The 19,499-nt window shown below is 38.4% G+C and overlaps 1 protein-coding gene across 1 annotated transcript in view; it reads right to left on the bottom strand.

Annotated features, from left to right (window-relative positions):
* BICD1 (BICD cargo adaptor 1) overlaps positions 1 to 19,499 on the bottom strand; it is a 117,515-nt gene that overhangs the window by 22,787 nt on the left and 75,229 nt on the right. Inside the window, 4 exon segments of the mRNA XM_032221622.1 lie at positions 6,787 to 6,897; positions 10,591 to 10,781; positions 12,336 to 12,653; positions 17,813 to 17,964. Coding sequence (XP_032077513.1) covers positions 6,787 to 6,897; positions 10,591 to 10,781; positions 12,336 to 12,653; positions 17,813 to 17,964 — 772 coding nt within the window.

Here is a 19,499-nt window from a genome sequence, read left to right as displayed (position 1 = left end):
GGACAAGTAACGGGAGCTCACCTCATTACGTGGCACTAGGGATTCGAACCACCGAACTGCCAACCTTTCGATCGACAAACTCAGTGTCTTAGCCAGTGAGCTACTGCATCCCCTAGAGCCACTGCGTCCCCTTTTTGATGTGAAAATGAGTTAATTCTTTCAACAATTTGTTCTAGACACTGGGTGGGAGTTTAACCCAACCATTTGTAGGCAACTTCAAACAATGTTTGGATGGAAGTGATAGGAGTAAGTGAAATTCAAAATTTAAAATTGTAAGAGGAAGTAGCTGTAAGATGAAGTAGATGCAATAGGAAATAGCTAGTTTAAAGGCAAAGCAAAATGAACTGAAAAATAGGCAAAACAAAACTAAACAAAACGAGTAACAGGAAAGAACCTATTATTCTAAGAATCCATAAAATAACTAAGAACTCGAAAACAAGCTAAAAGAGCATGCTCAATATAATATTGAATATTAACTGACACAGCGTGCATATATTATCTGCTCATTTAAAGGCACATGCAATGTATGATTTTGTATGATTGGGGAGAGTAGCAGAAAATATGTAGAAGGTGGTCGGAGAGAATGTAACCTCATAGTACCTCCACCAATGGGGAATGAGGACAGATGTGTAGCCAGTGCAGGGAATATATAAAGATGTTAATTTGAGATGATGAACTTTGGAGAGAACCAAGTTTTGAAAGCTTCTCCATTTATTGCAATAAATGAAACAAAAGATCTTCACTGTGTCTAGGCTGGTTATTGGTCAGGCAAGTTTGCCACTGGTTGCAAAGGAAAGTAGCCAGGCACACATAAACATAAGGAAACCTGTCCCATAGTTCCTAAAGTTGACAGGTTTTAATCCCAGGGTAGGCCTCATACTTCTTTGCAGGACATGTGTAGTATTATATGCTTACGGCTCTCACATATTCTATTCCCTGGTAAATCAGAGTAATTCATTGCAATGCTATGGCAATGACAATCAGTTTGAGATGTGTCTGTGGAGAGTCATTAAAGATGCTATCAAGGAGCTTCATTTGATAGACAGGATCAATGAAGAGAACAAGTATAGAAATTCTATTCTGGAATGCTTGTCAAATGTAGTATTGAAATGAAAGGGCAATTTTTGAGTTTCTTTCCAGATTCGCTGGAAATTGTTACAAAACTTATTCTAATTCCTTCCCCCTTAATGTGTATGTAATATTTGTTTAAATATCAAAGAAACTACTGGCAATTTTCTAATAATTTTTTGCTTTGTGTTTTCATCTTTGGAACATCTCTTCATCTCCATTATGAACACCCATGGAAAAAAAGAGCTTAGTTTATCTCAAGTAAGCATAAAGTGATCAAATGCATATTTTATTTCCAAAAGTAATTTTGAAAAGCTTTTCAAACACTATGTAATTTAACCCTGATGTAATTTCATCCAATTAAAACCTTTAGGAATAGCCCTTTCAGATGAAATATTTAAAGGCATTAGAGAAAACAAAATACCAGGTGGCATTACCTTCATCCATCTTTATCAACAGGTTGATGGATTTGTTTTGAAATTCATCCATAAAGCTCTAATTTGCTGGCTGATAAAAACCATAATGTGGTATGATCACATCAAATGATCAGAAAATGATGACAATACTACTCGTAATTTTAATCATAATAAAATATTTGCTGAAAACATTCCTCTAAATCAGTCAGACATGATTAATGGTTGCAGATGGCAGACATAAAAGTGATTATAGTCAGAAAACAAATTAGTTAGCAAGATAAGATGTACATTTCATATCCCAGGTACCAAAAGAATGATATGAATTTTAGCACATCTAAGCAAGTTAGCCATTTTTAGTAATGGCACTATTTTCCCCATTGCATTTCATTTTCCTTCAGTTCTTTGTAAGAACTACATGGCCCTGTCTTTTAAGCAGACTGGCCTATTTCCATCTGCTCCTTGTTTCTACAGTGGTCAGATTTACTCATATCTGGTTTTATTTTTATTACTGGCAGTATGAAAATTGATTCTCACAGGTCAGAGAGGAGCAAGGAAGGACTGTAATTCCCAAGGAGGAACAATCAAATACACTCCCGACAATTTCTGTTGTCTGAAATTGACGCATGAACATGGATGAACACTTGGGCAATGCTCCTCACTCTGTTCCTTCAATTATGTCATATACCTGTGATGGCGAACCTATGGCACGCCTACCACAGGTGGCATGCAGAACCCTCTGTGCGGGCACACCAGCCATCACCCCAGCCCAGCTCCCACATGCATGTGTGTGCGCCTCCCGCCGGCTAGATAGTCTTTGGATCTCTGCCACACATGTGCAGGGGTGGGGTGGGGCACATGCGGGGGACGCATGCAGGCATAAAAGGGGGTGGAGGTGCATGTGTGGGGAGCCGCTTGCATTTTGCGGCCTCACGTAGCGCCCACCCCACCCCATTTTGGCTTCCAGGTTGGTGCAGGAGGCCTTCCAGGCCCAAAATTGGGGAGGGGAGCGGGGGGGGGGGTCATGCGTGCATTGCATTATGGGTGTGGGCACGTGCTTTTGGCACACAGTATCAAAAAGGTTAGCCATCACTGCCATATACACTTATTTATTCGGTATTTCATGCTTTCAGTCACTCAGTGTGCTTTCCCCATATAGTCCTCCAAAAGATATAGTTCATGTGACCATGCAACTCCAAGGCTCATCATGTTGGATAGGGAATTCTGGGAGTTGAAGTCCACATATCTTAAAGTTGCCAAGATTGAGAACCAATTTAGTAGCTGCATCAACCCTTCTGTGCCCTTGGCCAATTATATTAGCTTGTTCTAAGAGTTCCTTTAATACATTGCTTTCCTTTCACAGCACATGAAACAAAATGAAAACTTGTATTTATTTAATAAAGTACAAAGCAATTTAAATGTTCTTGTAAAGATGTCCAATTGCATTTTAAAAATGCATTTAACACTTCCTGCTTAAGAAAATGATAACTGCATTAAATACAGTAAGCCTGTGTGGTTTATTTACATTCTATGAAGCTATATATACTGTATATTTAAAATACTGCTCTATAGTCATAAATGGGAAAAGACACCTGCACACAAACCTAATCCATTCATTTATTAGCAGTGCAAATAACATTCCAAACAACATTGTCTAACCTGCCTACAATCTTCCTTCATTTTATACAGATCTGAACAATCACAAATATCCTTGCTACAAATTCTGCAGATCTCCTGCAACAATTACACACAAGTGAAGTTACACACAAGTGGGGGTATGCATCCACTAGGGAATGTTGTTGTTTTTTCTGCTGACATTTACAAGGCACTTAGTTCGGAATGCTAAAAGTCATCCCTTCATCCAGTCCTACCTGGTCTTACTTTGTATGAGCACTTATACAAATGCTGTTTTCCCCCCCTCACACTCTCAACTCTTAAAACTTTTTGCAGTAAATGCTTTACTTGTTGCAAATATGTATGCCTCGCTTTTTAAAATGATATTTATAACCCAATTTTTGGAGCTCATTTGCTTTGCGATGCCTTTTGCATTGTTTGTTTTATCCTACCTTTATTACTTTATAAATAACTCATGGTGGGGGAGAATAGTAAAGTGTTTTTTGCATCAATGATGTCTGACACCCTTTAGGAATATGTAAATAGCCAAGAGAAGTTAAAAGAACAAAGATTAAGCAACAGGAAACACCTGTAGCCCTAAGAGCGGGTGGTTTAACCACATTAGCTTGTAGGAAAGCACACATAGTAAAGATAATATTTGCTTATCTTATCTTCATCTGTTTATGCTAACAAATAATAGGAAACAGACCCTGGGTTTTTTGCCAAGCTTCATACTCTCACTGCTAATAAGAAACTAACCTAAAAAGGGCAAAAGCAAATAAGGGAAGGGGTACAGAATAAAGGGTGAGGGGAGATTCACATGGGGTAATTAGGCATTTCGGATATGATGTAAACCTTGTGGTCCTTGACAAATGGGATTACAAGGAAGGCAGATAAACTCAGGGCTAGGGAATAAAATGTTGCTGAAATTTATTATTGGATGTGCCTACTTGTTGGTCATTCATTCTTGCAAGAACGTATTTTAAAATAAACTGCTGCTTCACTTTATGATTCTGTCAAATCTCTGAGTGGAGAGTGCATTTGTCACAATTGGGGGATCGTCCGGGATTTAAAATCATTGGGATTGTAGAAATTGGCTGGGTGGAAGATCAAAACTATGGAGGATCTCCTCAGAGAAGCTTAAAAAGTATACTCCAAATGAGAAGAGGAGAGAGACAAGAGAAAAGTCAAAATGATGGTTCAGTGAGGATGGGATCAATGTGCCATCTGTAAAGAATGAAAGCACTGGAAAAATGAGTGCCCTGGGAGGAAGGAGGGGGAAGAACTAGCTAAATTGATGAATTTTGAGGATTAGGGGTGTCTGAACAAGCTTGTTTTCTGGTCCAGCTTTTCAAGAACCCCCAGTAAACCTTAAAGTTGGACCCCTGGAGGAGGAAACAGTATTTCTGGTGGCTTCCCTACAGAAGTGGGATTCATTTGCCTTCCCTATCGGTTTGCAAATGTGAGCATGCATGCGATCACTTCGCTCGCACGCACCTTGTCTGCGAGCTTAATTTGATTGGCCTTAGTGTGACAGCTCATTTTAACATATTCATGTTTTTTATTCATGTATTGATAAATCATGTTTAATTCATGTATTGCTTATTATTTGTTACATAACTGTAGCTGTGGCATTTTGTGTCTATTCCACTGGTTTACCTGCTTGTTAGGCATATATGATGGCACTAGAGGGAAACCAGACCACCTGTCTTTGTAAATAGGAATGCCTGCTTGTGAAGATGATAGATAACACCCTAGACCCAGTTACCTAGGAATGTTTCTTAGTAAAGGAATGTTATTGTAAGATAAAAGCCTTAGTATACTTTCAACCTTTAGTTGACCTACATTACTATGATTGCTGAGAACTATAAATGAAGTTGGTTTTCATGATTGATTTATAGTTTATGTACACTGTTCAAAATTGCATAAAAATGGTTCATTCCAAGAAGGGATGTGTGCTCACTTTGAAACTATCTTCTGGGAAAACTTCTATTTTCAAATAAAATCTTAATCCTTTCCACCTATGTGATATGGTTTATTTGGGCTTTGAGGGGCACCTGACATGGATTTTGTAACTTGCTAACCAACACCAGTTACTTTGCCTTTTAATTTGATTTATTTTCTCTCTTTTAAAATGGTGTTCAGGTTGATTAGCTTTGAACTGATAAACAAGCTGGAGACTAGCTCCAGATAGGAAAAAAAATGTTAGTATAAATTGGGGTCTGGCTTATCTTTTTTGTGAACTCCAAACAACCTTTTTCCTTACAATTTACGCCCCTTATAACCTCAGACCTCATTTTAATGAACATGTGGGATATTATGGGATGCAAATAGGTAACATGTTTGGCTACATGTGACTGATTTCCTATGCAAAGGGGAGGCTACTTTTATCCTGTCCAATAAATTTTTCTCTTGCATTTTCTTTATTGTGTTAACTATAAAAAGGAGTGAAACATGGGGCTCGAGTTTCTCTGTCTCCTATTTCATAGAGCGATCCCACTTTTTCAGGGTGCCTTAATAAACTGCTTTTAAATGATCTTCCAACTCAGTTGTTTATTAGGAAGGTAAACTGAGGCAGAACCTACGGCCAGATTTGGCTATCAGCCTGGGCACAGGGTGAAGAACCTGAGCTTTCTGGATAACAGCCTCAATAAAGAGATGGGCACACTGGAATAATTCAGGAGTTCATGTGTAAGACTTTGCTGCAAACATATACACTGAGTGTATTCAGCATCATAGTCTTGTATAGGGTGTATAAGGTCATCTTAAAGCTATTGACCCCAATTACTGCAATGGGCACTCTTTATGGGAAAGATGGTCCTCCCACACAATCTGAAAGTAGGAAAAGATGTTGGTGTTGCTTCCCCATATCTATTCTGTGTAGAGCGGCTGGGGAATTCTGGGAGTTGATATCTGGACATCTTCAAGTTGCCAAGGTTGAGAAACACTGGTGTAGAGTGTAACTGAATAGAGCAGTGTATCTCAACCTTAGCAACTTTTAAGATGTGTAAACTCAACTCTCAGAATTGAAGTACTCCCATACTGGCTGGGGGATTCTTGGAGTTGAAGTCCACAAATCTTAAAGTTGCTGAGATTGAAAAACGTTGGAATAGAGTCTGATTTCTTTCATATTTTGCAATTTGTTTTTCTTGGCTGATGCTTGCATCTGTAATTTAGAAAAGGAAGAATAAAGGAATGATTCAGTCTTAGAGATTGTGTGTGTTGCCAGTGTTGTAAAAGATATTCTTTCCAGTTTCTTTATCTCTCTGGAAGCGCAGAACCTAAGCCTCACTGTATTTCATTTTCTTTGTTCCTACAGGCATTTTAAATGGGCAGTAATAAGGAAAAGGCTGTTTCCCCTTTATTTTCCTTTATAAAGAAAAATAGTATATGTAATATTTCCCTGGAACATTTTATTCTATGTTAAATTGCTTTGAGACATTAGTATTCAAACAAACCTCTCTACATTTGAGTGGAACAACAAAGCAAAAATAAGGACTATAAGAAATTACCAGAGGATCTTGGAAAAGGGGTGTTGGACTATTAATCTCTTGCATTTACCGTTAAAAATATACCAGTTTAACCTATTTCCACCAAAGACACAGTATCTTGGGACCAACTTTAGCCAAACAACCAACAAAGTAATTATTAGTGGTGGTAGAATTACTTATATGACTAAAAATACCCCCACCTTGTTTTTGGTAACATGTTTTGGGCCTAGATGCCAAATCCATCAAAATGGCTCTCAAGTGTTCCTCAGGAGAGATGTCCTGTACTTGGAAACGTTCCACTGGAGCCACGACTTTAGAGAGGTAGAAGAGAGGAACTTGTAAGTAATAAACAAGATACAAGAGAGATGGTTTTGTCAAGGTAACATTAACAATGATTTATTTTGATTGCCTCTCACAACTAGATGTGAAATCATACAGTGGTTTGGGGTTGAACAACTCTATGCCATTTGTTTTCATCCTATCTTGTTCAATAGGATCTTGGTCAAGTAACATCATCAAAGGTAGGTTGGTCAATTTGTGATTTATTTTCCTTCCATTTTTCAGCCAGGACTGTAGTCATAAAAGAAGATTTTGCCTGAATGCTTCAAAATTTATGGGAGATATTTTTAGAAGGACTTTTTTGTGGTACCTATCTGCTAGGACCTATAGAGATACTGTGTTTTCCCAAAATTAAGACCAAGTCTTATATTAATTTTTGCTCCAAAAGAAGCATTAGGGCTTATTTTCCAGTTAGGCCTTATTTTCAGGGAAAATACAGTACTAAACACGTCCGACTGGCTGACGATCTTAACCGGAGCTTATTTTTGGAGTAGGGCTTATATGATGAGCATCCGGGGGAAAATCATGCTAGGGCTTATTTTCTGGTTGGGTGTTATTTTGGGGGGAAACATAATAGTATGTTCTGGAAGGTGGCAGCATCTAGCTAGTCTTGAAAAATCTAAGTACAGGTAGACCTCAACTGAACTCAAAATTTCTGTTGCTAAGCAAAATATTTGTTAAATGAAATTTGCCCCATTTTACAACTTTTCTTGCTGCAGTTGTTAAGTGAATCACTGCAGTTGTTCAGTTAGCAATATGGTAGTTAAGTGAATCTGGCTTTCCCATTGACTTTGCTTGTCAGAAGGTTGCAAAAGGTGATCACGTGACCCTTGGACATTGCAACTGTCATAAATAAGAGTCTGTTGCCATGACCATGGGAATGCTGCAATGGTCATAAGTGTGAAAAATAGTCATAAGTTACTTTTTAAAGTGCCACTGCAACTTTCTAAAATGCTGCTGCAACAGGTCACTGAATGAACTGTTGTAAATCAAAGAGTATCTGTACAGTCAGACGAGATGGGAAAGCTACAGCTGTAAGAAGTTTCTTGTTTTTTAAAGGCAATGGCAAACTGCTTGCATAAAGCCAAAAGACCAATGTGGATATTTGCATTTAGACTCCAGGAGTCATATTTGACTCACTAGCTCATAAAAGTGATGCTTGTGGAATTTTGCTGGAGTACAATCCCAGCCACAAAATTATATTTTGGATTATAGTTTGTTTAAGATTTATAAAGTGCCTCATATTCTTTAGTATACAAAATCAAACACAATACAAAATGTAATATAATAATAATAATAATAATAATAATAATAATAATAATAATAAATCAATATTTAAGGAGAGGGAGCTTCCTTTCAAACGTAGAAATTATAAAAAGGTTGTGTGACACCACTGCAGTTGGTTGAAATGTGTCAAAGTTCTCCATCTAAGAAACTATGCCAGTGGTGGGTTGCCAATTTTTTTACTACCGGTTCGGCCGCGTTCGCATGTGCGCTTGTGTGCACGTGCAATGCTTTTGTGCATGCGCAGAAGCATCCGGGTGGGTGGGTGGTGCCTCCCACCGCTGCTACTACCAGTTTGCTCGAACCAGGAGCAATCCACCTCTGAACTATGCCAATATCAGTTTTCAGCTTTTAGTTATACTAATTAATTAACATCTATCTTTGTTTTAAATTAATTATTCTTGAGCTCCTCATGCAGTATTCTCTGAAGAAGGACAGAAAACAGACCTCAGCCCTGTTTAAGTTCTGTAACTAAACCATGTTTTTAATTTAAAAAACTGGTTCTGTTGAAACAAGAAATCTGTTTTATATTTTGACTGTCTACGTACCACTAGAGATAATTATGTAGACAGCAGTTCATTTTCTGATTGGCCTGGCAGTCACTTTATGAAAATGTTTCTGGCATTTTATCTAACTGATTAATGCGCCCCAGGTCAAAAAGGATGAGGAATCCCAATTTCGTTGATATTAAATAAATTGGTCTGGTAAAACATCTAACCCACCCTAAACAATTTGCAATCAATGCTTGGTATCAACGCTTGCTTCCTTTAAGAATTTTTCATTTTGCTCTGAACGAGCACAGTCTACATTTTCAAAACAATAGTCTTTTTTCTATGAAAAGCAAAAAGAAAAAAGAAAAAAGGAGGAGGAGAGGAGGAGAATTCTGACATTGCCAAAATGCTAGATAAGGAAAGGGTTGAGCAAGGAAACTTGAATGTTGAGAGTGGGTGAAAAGTGAATTAATGGAAATGAGAGGAACTATAAAAAGCAATTTAGCCTAAGCAGCATTTTTATCTTCTCTACTCTCATAGTTTTTACAAATATGCAAGGATCAAAACTTGAAAACCAATTAGAAATAAACTAGGATTATAATCTTGGACGTAATAAAACATAGCACACTGACATTTTAAACTAAGTTCAAATCACGGCCACATACATTCATGACCATAAATAATTGCAAATATATATATATAGAAAGATTTTGTTTGATATTCAGTAACTTCTGATGATAAATCTATGGTTTCTTTGAATATTTACACTAATGTTTGGAGACTGATTATATTTTCACCCTCTTTGAATTAGCAAAGCTGATTGGCATAGGTGTCTAAAAACTTTATTAGGGGAAGATTTTTGAAAATCAAAGGTGTAGAACAGCCAAAGTCCTCCAAATATCAGTTCAAGAAAAAGATATATATTTTTAGAGCTAATACAAATTAGTTTCTGCCTTGTGTGTGTAGTACTTTCCTAAGCTTCTGTAAATGTGCATTTTAATCATGATTCACAGGGGAAATAAGGACTTATTCTTATCAAAATGTTCCCACAGAATGCAATTTGAGAAAAAGGCTAACACTATTTTCTGTATAAAAATATATCCATATTCCATCTGTACAGCTGTGTAGGTATGCAAAAGATTTCTTTTTTCTATATTTCTCTTTTACTTTGTGCATATATATATATACACAAGACATATAGAAAGGAAATTTAAAAGATAGTGGCTAAAGTATTATGAGCACTAGTCACATTACATGAGACTTCATAAACCATTTTTACAAATTTTGAATCAATGTTGGGACAAAAGTTCTCATCTGTCATTTTTCCTGTGGTATTAATCCAGATAGTATTTTTACCTCTGAACCTTGGGGCGGGGGGGGAGGATCTGTCTTAATGTTTGCTATTTAATCCAGGCAAAAGACGTAACTTTGGCTTAACATGAGCTAGAAAGTCTACAATTTACTTAGTTCATAATGAGAGAAGAAGGGCCAGGGAAGCTTATTTCACTGAGATGCTTTTACATCACTAACTCTAGGTGTTTCTCTACCTTGTCAACTTTAAGATACATGGACTTCAACTCCAGAATTCCACCACGTACCTTAAAGTTGCGAAGGTTGAGGAAACACTGATCTGACCCTTCACCAGAGAGAAATATGAACCACTATGTCTTTTGTTTAGTAGAAATTTAAATAAGTAGAAGTCCCTTTGTATTAAACCCTCCGTCTGCTTAGTCAAAAATGAGCTTTGGGAAAATAGTTTGAGGATGCTCATCCCTAAAGAGATGAGCCTTTGTCCAAATTAAAGATGGCATGTAGAGCACTTGGAGAGGATTCCCCTTCTACTTAAGCTAATCATTTTGCACTACAGGTGCCCAAGGAAAAAATGTTTACCTGGGATGGCTACGGTTAACCTTTTTTCCTTGCTGAGACGGTGCCCATGGAAGGATTCATTCATGGAAATGGGGCCCCTCAGAAGAAATGGCTCTGTGGAGGTGTGATCTGAGGGGGTTCTTAATAAAGGCAGTAGATAGGTCCCTGAAGTCCTGGAATGGCTCTGATCACAAGGGGAAGGTGAGAATTGTCTTGCAGGAGATCCAAGAAAAAAAATACATACGGAAACAAAAGAGTTTTTACTTTAATTATTGAGCAATGGCCCCTGGAATTAAATATCACACATCACCCACCCGCCTGAGAAATCACCCAAAATATTGCCAACATCTTCTATCATTGCTGTCACCCCATAATAATATGCTACCACTCCATAATAGAATGCTAGACGGGCAGGCGGGGATTTTGTATATTCTGAGGAAAAAATAATAGGTAAATCAAGCCACGTCAATACTGTGATGTCCCATTATGCGTTCAATACAATCTATTCTTGCTGCCACTCATCACGCAGCATCCGCCCCTCCATCGCTAGAGATGGTTGGTTAATATTGCCGGGGATCAACATCGTTCCACAGCAACATAAATTTACTACAAATCAACATCATAAATATATTGCCGTGTATGGCTTGGTGGGTCACCGGCTGTTCTTTGCTTAGAATGTAGGCTTCACACATATTTACATCATTGTAGTTAACAGTTACACCAAACAGAACTAAACCTATAGGAATATAGGAACACTTGAAGTGGTTCTTGGAAATGGCTCCTTATGGTGGTGCGGCCTTTGGCAGGACAGTCATATATGGGTTTGTCTTGGAGGTTCGTTCGTTCTTTGTGCTTTTTTTTTGACACATATACTTAGGAGCACATGGAAATGAAAACCCCTCAACCCACTGAGGGATATTAGCACCAATGTTTACTAGAATGTTCCCTTTTGGATGGATGTGCTTTTTTTTAACACTTTTTTTTTGCACTGGCTACTTATTGGTCTCCGGACGCAATTCAAGGTGTTGGTTATTACCTTTAAAGCCCTACATGGCTTAGGGCCAGCATAACTGCGAGACTGCCTACTGCCACATTCCTCCCAACGGCCGGTGAAATCCCACAGCGTGGGCCTCCTTCAGATGCCGTCAGCCAGACAATGCCGGCTGGCAGCTCCCCAGAGGAGAGCCTTCTCTGTGGCTGCTCTGACCCTTTGGAATGAGCTACCCCCAGAAATCCGGACCTTACCCACTCTCATGGCCTTCAGAAAAGCTGTTAAAACCTGGCTATTCCGGCAGGCCTGGGGCTGTTGACCTCATTGTTGAGGTCCAGCCCCGATTGTAATCGAATGTATGCATGTTGATTTTAGCTTGTTTTTATTTTTATTTTCATTTTTTATTATTTCTTTCGTTGATAAGCCGCCCGGAGTCCTCCAGGATTGGGCGGCCTATAAATCGATTCAACATTCAACATTCAACATTAGGCTCAGCCTGAGGTAGTCTGATCTATGCAAACAGAGGCATTCAAGACATACAGAATATGCTGAAAATGCTAAGAAGACATGAACCATGACCGTATCGAAAGGGACAAGAAAATACCTTGGCAGATGGAATTAACAGCCCAAGTTTACAGTTGGAAAAGCCATTACTTCTCTCCTCCCCATCCCCAAACCTCTTCTCATAAAATATATAATGTATTTGCAATTCAGTGGATGACCTTAAGTCAAGTCAGGCCATTGCACTGTACTATAAATAGGACTGCATGCATACCTTTTCCTCTGAGTGCCACTGCTGACCAGTATGTTTGGTGGTTGTGGGCCCTGACTATGCAGGAGGAAAGTGTCTATGGTTGACACGGTGGCTGATGCCTCCTCACTTACTTTAGGGCTGCCGATCTTGGTTTTCCCAAATTTGCCTTTGGTCCGCCGGGACTGCTCGTGATCAAACTCTAAGTCTTCCAAGCGTTGAGTCAGGGCGAGCTTTTGCTGGATAGCCATCCGCAGCAAAGAATCTAAGGTCTTTTTCTCATCCTCTGCAGCTGCCAATTGCCTCTGCATCTCATCCAACTGGGTGACATACTCATCACACCTGGAGGGAAAGAAGGAAAGAGGAACAGGTCAAGATGTCTGGCCATCGGTCCTGGCCAGGCTTTTTTTCTTTTGCAAACATGAACCGTATGGACATCAGAACCAACCCTTTCTAAGTGGGGAGAGGGCTCTTCAAAAGCCATTATTCTGGGTTTCAGCAGCATCAAAATTCCTTTGCGGCACTTCAGATTCAAGATAAAAAGGAGCTTCCCCAGTGGCGAAAGTTGCAAACCTGTCATTTGTCAGCAACTCTTTAAAGCAACTAGACATTTCTTCAGAAATGCTTTAAACCTCCAAACATTCTAGAGCAGTTTTTGTTCTTTCTGGCACAGCTGCCCTAATCTCTACCATGGATATAATCCTTGACTACCAATTGTGTCCTTTAACAACTGTTTGAAATTATGACAGTGTATAAAAATAAAATGTCAACCCTGAATCTGGCCTGATCAAAGCCATTTTGACCACTTCAGTGTTGCCACACAGGAGCTGAGGGATAGGGAGGGGGGATTTGAGATAAGACGGGATTTTGTAGCCAAAACAAAATACTTTCTCTTGGGAACCAAGGACATTCTCACACCTGGTCGGAGGAAGGCAGAGAGATGTTATCTGGTTGTCAGACCGCACATTGATTGGACCATGTAACTGATTGTTTTGAGAAAGTAGAAAATCTTTTACTTTTAATTAAGTGAAAACCGTGGGAGTTTTCAAAGTCAGTTTTCACCAGATATGTGCCAATATGATATTTCCAATAAAAGTATTATTTGAAGAATTTAGTTGCTTTGGAGTCTTGCTTGACAAAATTTTTTTTGCAAACTTGCATTTATGACTGTTGCAGCACCTTGCAGCCACATAATTGCATTGGTGTGCTTTTCAACTGGCTTGCAGCAAGCAGTTAATAGATAAAGCAGAAGTAAAATCATTTTAAGTCCCATTTAAGGACCATGGTGATTAACTTAATGATCAAAGGGGGCATGAGATCATAAGTCTGTTGCTGTCACATGATGCTTCGCTTAGTGACTGTGGTGCTCAGCCATGGATTTGCCTGTCCCAATTGCAATCACTAAGTGAGATCTACCAGTACTCTTAATACCTTGTCAAATTGCTACCAATATGATACTATATATTATATAAAGTGACTAGTAAGTGTTTAGCCCTCTTCCCTCCCTCTGTGCCATGTATTAATGTGAAAGTATTAACATTTATGAATATGGAATATGCAAGACTATAAAGAATTATTCTATATTAGACATAAGCTTCTGCAATACTTCAGAAACTGCCAGAATGGATGATATACCTCAAGAGGTGCTTCTCAAAACGAGACATTGATGTGCAAAATACTTAAAAAGAACTATTCTAAAATGTGGTTTTGAAATGAAGCCTAGAGGTATTTTGCACTATTTTGCACTATTTTGCACTATTTATTTATATATATTTCTATTTATTTATTTCTGTTATTCTGTTATTTAAAAGTATTTTCCATGTTTCCTTGTATTCACAGATCAGCTAGGTAAATGAAAGCAATTTTCTTTTGTGGCTTGCTTTTGCTGCTACTATAGTCCTCACTTTGGAAGTGATTTCTACTGCCATATTTACACGGGCTGTTTTCAGGATAGGAGTATAACTATTTCTTTTTTTTAAAAAAAATATATTAATGTTTGATGTAATGATCATTTACAAATTAAAGAAGAAATTATCCATGAAACCAAAACAGCATTTTTCCAGAGTGTCAAATACTGTGTTATTGCCTTGCTCACTGAGTGAAGCATCTGTAATTTTATTGAAAATAGAGTCTGTTTGCTTACAGAAATGAACATCCTGTTCAAGCCAACTTTTAAAAAATCACATTATGATGCATTTAAGTGGAGTCTGACCCCATTATTTATCAAGGGCTCAAACTCAATTCTATAAATGTTTTGTTGGCTAATTTAAGCAAGAGGTTACACAATAAAACCAATGAGAAATAAGAAAGGTAGTTTTGTGCATGCAACATACAGAATCAACAGGATTGGAAACTAGTACTAAATGGTATGCGAAGGCTTTCTTCTGACAGCTTAATTTACTTTTTTATGACTTCCTCTCACTAAAAGCAAAGGGCAGCGGCTTCTTTTATGAGCTGCCACATGGCTCATAAAGCTTGTTTAAAGTTAACAATAAACCAAGAAAAGAAACAATATTTTTTTAAAAGAATATCTTGTTTAATTTGATAAAGTATCAGGTTAAAAGGAAGTGACATTTTAGAGGATTTTTTTAAAAAATTGTGACATTTTAGAGGATTTTTTTAAAAATCGTATGTTTTGTCTTCCTTCTAAACTACAAAGTCCTAACATTTAAATATTGTGGAGGTTACCTTTATTGTTCTTTATGCCCCTGTGTGTTTATAACTTCCCATATTCAAAGTGGGAGAGAGTCAGATTAGTCAGATTAACCATCAATTATACTGGTGTTCCAAGTTCTCCCAGGCTAAGTATTCTACATAACAAAGTATTCTTTCTCACAGGGACACTCATGATTCCTTTGTACCCTTTTCTGTCTTCCTTATCAGGGCTAAAACAATTATCTGTCAATGGCCAAATGTGTAATATGCTCATTTACAAATCTTGACAACTCTTTATAAGAGTTTGGTTGCCTTTCTTCTCTCTTGATAGTTGAAGAACAAAGACTCATTGTAAGTTGCTAGTTGTAATAAAATAATTATTGGGTCCGTAGGAAGTTAAAACCCACTCCTCTCCTAGAAAAATGAAATATCCTAGAAAATATTGAAAAGACAGAATATTATATTTTCCTGGATGTGAAAAGGGAGAAATACGTTTTAAACCCAAAGTAAATTCCTGCAGCTTCCTGCCCACCGCTCTTTTGTCAATGGGCCATTAAGAAGCCCAAGGCAGTCTATTTACATAACAAAGACCCTTCCCTTTCAGCTCCAGGTGATGGAATCAAGGCATTAGCCCTTTACCCAACTCACCACATGGCATCTGAGAACTCAACCAAACCTGGACTAAAGAGTTGCCCCTGCATGGCCCCATGGGAGTCTGACACCCAATCAGAATACATTTCTTACACAGGAACAAGAAACAAAGAGGTAGGGCCGAACAGAGTATTAAAGACCCAGCAAGCCCCTCCTCTCGCTCTCTTCTTCTTCACCTGGAAGCATGTGATCACTTTTTTCCCCAGGACCTCAAGCCATGTGGTCCTGTCCACCATTAAACCATCTTTCTAAGCAACCTCCATGTTTCCAGTGTCTTTTTCCCCACTTGGAGCTGAACCCAGATGAACATTTCTTCCAACAGGTCATTTCCAATTGCTAGCATAGTCTTAAGTGGGGTTTCTCCCCCCACACACACACCAGTGCATTTTGAAATCCACTTTCTTATCAGCTTCACCAGTCTGGGTTATGCTCATTTTTAATCTTTTAAATAAATGTTTAATGAGTATACTTTAACAATTCTATTATTCTTTAAAAAAAAAAAGAAATAGGAGGGAAAGGAATCATGCAGTTATGAAATTCAATTTTTTTTTACTACCAGTTCTGTGGGTGTGGTTTGGGGGGCATGGCAGCGGAGGGATACTGCAAAATCCCTATTCCCTCCCCACTTCTGGGGGAAGGATAGTGCAAAATCCCCATTCCCACTCCACTCTGGGGCCAGCCAGAGCTGGTATTTGCCAGTTCTCTGAGCTACTCAAAATTTCCGCTACCGGTTCTCCAGAGCCTGTCAGAACCTGCTGAATTTCACCCTTGGTTGAACACAATGATTTGTTCATATTCAAATAATTCATTTTTTTGGAATCCATGATACACCGATCCATAGCTAACCTAATATATTATCTGGGTTGAGCCATCACTATTTTATTTTTCTGTTTCCATCTCATTCTTCTTCTTTAAAATGCAAATCTATAGTCAGAACCTGCTGAATGTCACCCCTGGAATCATGCCTACTGACTTTAATGTGACCTACCCAAATTAATACTATGAACAGAACAGAATCTTGTGGGCAATTTATTTAGGGATGCAGTTATGTAGAGTTAATATATAATTAGGAATTGATCGTTCTGGAGGATTTTTCTGCAGATAAAAGTTAAAATCAACCCTTGCCTGAAGCCCTAGAGAATATTTGCTACTTGGCTAAGAGAATGGTTTGAATGCTGCTAGGAATATAAAACACCTCATAAACATGTCCTAGAAAACCTGCTCCCATGGAGTGGCATTGACTACATAGAGAGTGTCAGGCCTACAAGCCATCTTTTCTTTTTGGACTTCAGGCCTGCCACACTTTCTACTATTCATTTTCTACTGTGGGAAAATGGGAGGGGGGATTATACGGAGTTGGGTGATATCTAGCCATAATAACATTCTTTCTAGAAAGCCAAGGTCATCCTTTGTCTCTGCACCTGGCCAGAACTGGATGGCTGGAAGCTGCCAGTGTGGCAGTGGAAGATTGGACCACATGATGGACTTGTGAATGTGTGGGGGCAGGATCTTGAACTTTCAACGGGGTGGGAAAACCTGGAAGCTTTCAGATTTGGATTTTCCCAGATGCGCCAACATGGCTCTGAGAGCTTGTAGGACAGCACCAGTGGTGGGTTTCAAAAATTTTTGGAACGTCTTCTGTAGGTGTGGCCTGCTTTGCTGGCCCACTGGTGGAACCTCTTCTAACTGGTCCAGTAGATTTGACGAACGGGTTCTACCGAATAGGTGCGAACTGGTAGGAACCCACCTCTGGACAGCACCCTCCAATGCAATGCCTTTCCCCTCCATCTTGTTGACCAGGATTCTGATGAGGAAGGAGCATATGTAGAATTGGCTGAAATGAGAAGCATTTGTCCTGGGTGTGGAGAAGACTGATAAACAAAACCACAGGAATTCTTAGAAAAACATGCTTGAAATGCTGATTGCTAGGAGGAGGGTGTTTGGGTCTCTGGGTCCTTTGCTTACAGACTGCTGAGCAGACTTTTGCTAGTTCCTTTTTATGACACCCAGTAAAGAATAAAAGCTTGCCATTGAAATCATTCTGGGTTCTTCCAGTTATGAGAAAACCCATCTTTGTTCGATTCCGAATAAAAGTGTGACTCAGAGGGACTTGGACTTTGCCTCTTTGTCCATGCTGAACCAAACCTAAACTGCTTAACCAGCTAAACTCCTGTCTTAACAATTGGTTTCCGTACCTGGTTGCAAACATGGCTCTCAAGGATGAGAAGGTTGCTGCATCTTCTTTCAAAGCTTTTAATTCGTTGCGCAGTTTAGTCATCGTTTCTGTTACCATGGCTTTCTCGTTCTCATATTTATTCTTCAGGTTCGCCAGGGCCACTTCTGCTGTCTGAAACAAAGATACAGGCATTCAAAACATATGCATTTATTTTCATCCGGTTGATACATTGACCTTGAGTCTTTATTGATTAGCCCTTGGCCCATATCAAAGTGCAAAGTTCCAGAAACAAATTATTACAAAATTTTGATAAAACCAATTTAAAATGGAATTGGAATAAAATACAGTCTAAAATGGAATTGGAATAAAATACAATAATTTAAGATTTAGATAAAATTATATTTCGGTGTCACCCCTGCAATCTACCCCAATCAGTCCCACATATGCAGATCTCAACCAAACCATTTTGTTTAAGAACTGTGCTGTGTTAAATGTTATTTTCAGGTTATGGCCGCACATAAGGTAAGTTGTTTTGATATGCGGTTGATACAAGTACAGGATTAAACTCAAAGGAAAACTTGGAATTTCTTGGCTGGAAAGAAAGGTAACACTAATATAATTAATCATAAAGTACCTAAAAGGAAGCAAGAAGATTTCCTCAACTGAACAATATCACAAAAAGTGTTTTTTAAACTTTAAACTTAAGATGTATGGACTTGAATTCCCAGAATACCTCAGCATGCTGGGTAAGGAATTCTGGGAGTTGAAGACCACACATCTTAAAGTTGCCAGGTTTGGAAAAACACTGATTTAGAAGGAGACAAATGTTGAGAAAATCTCCTCCTTTTTTTCTCCATGAATAGAGTGGAGTAGGAGTAGGAGTAGGAGTAGAGTAGAGTAGGGTAGGGTAGGGTAGGGTAGAATAGAATAGAATAGAATAGAATTCTTTATTGGCCAAGTATAATTGGACACATAAGGAATTTGTCTTTGGTGCAGATGCTCTCAGTGTATGTTAGATCGGGTAAAGGAGGCACACAAGGCTTCAGTAACAACAGCTCTTTATTGCAAATCAAGTAAATATCTGGCTGAAGAATGGTTGGGCAGCATCCCCTTTTAAAGGGATCTGTCAGACTTCTTAACCAATGGGATTCAACCTCTGTTCCCGCCGGAACAGAGGACCTTGGTGGAACCCTCTGTCATTGGGGGTGGGGAAATATCTACCTAACATAAGGAGAATAAAAGATATTCATCAAGAATAAAAAGATACAACACTTAATGATAGGCAAGGTTACTAATAAGCTATCAAATCATGCTAGTAAACAAATAAAACAATATAAATTAAAGATACAAGCAACATGGAGATAGATACTAGGAAGGAAGAGAAGAATAATAGTAAGAGGTTAAAAAGTTGAGAGGGAGAATAAAGTTTAGAAATTTTAAATGGAAGGAGTTTTTTAATGACATGTGATTTCAGGAGAAGATTTTAAGAAAATATTTTATATTTTCTTAAAATCTACGTGTACTATAGTTAAAACGAAGATAATTTTAAGTTAGCCTTCTCTCCCATTGCATCTGGAGGGCACCAGGCTGGGAAAGCTGATTTATGGAAACCTCGATCTGTAAGAATTACACCAATGTTCAATAAAAAATATGTGCTAATATGCTGGATTGAGGAATGAATTTAGACCTTTATAATTATGGGATTA

Source organism: Thamnophis elegans, chromosome 7 (genome assembly GCF_009769535.1).
Source record: "Thamnophis elegans isolate rThaEle1 chromosome 7, rThaEle1.pri, whole genome shotgun sequence".
In the NCBI taxonomy this organism is placed as follows: Eukaryota; Metazoa; Chordata; class Lepidosauria; order Squamata; family Colubridae; genus Thamnophis; species Thamnophis elegans.
Note: the sequence above shows the minus strand (reverse complement) of the source record. Positions and strands in the feature narration are given on the sequence as shown.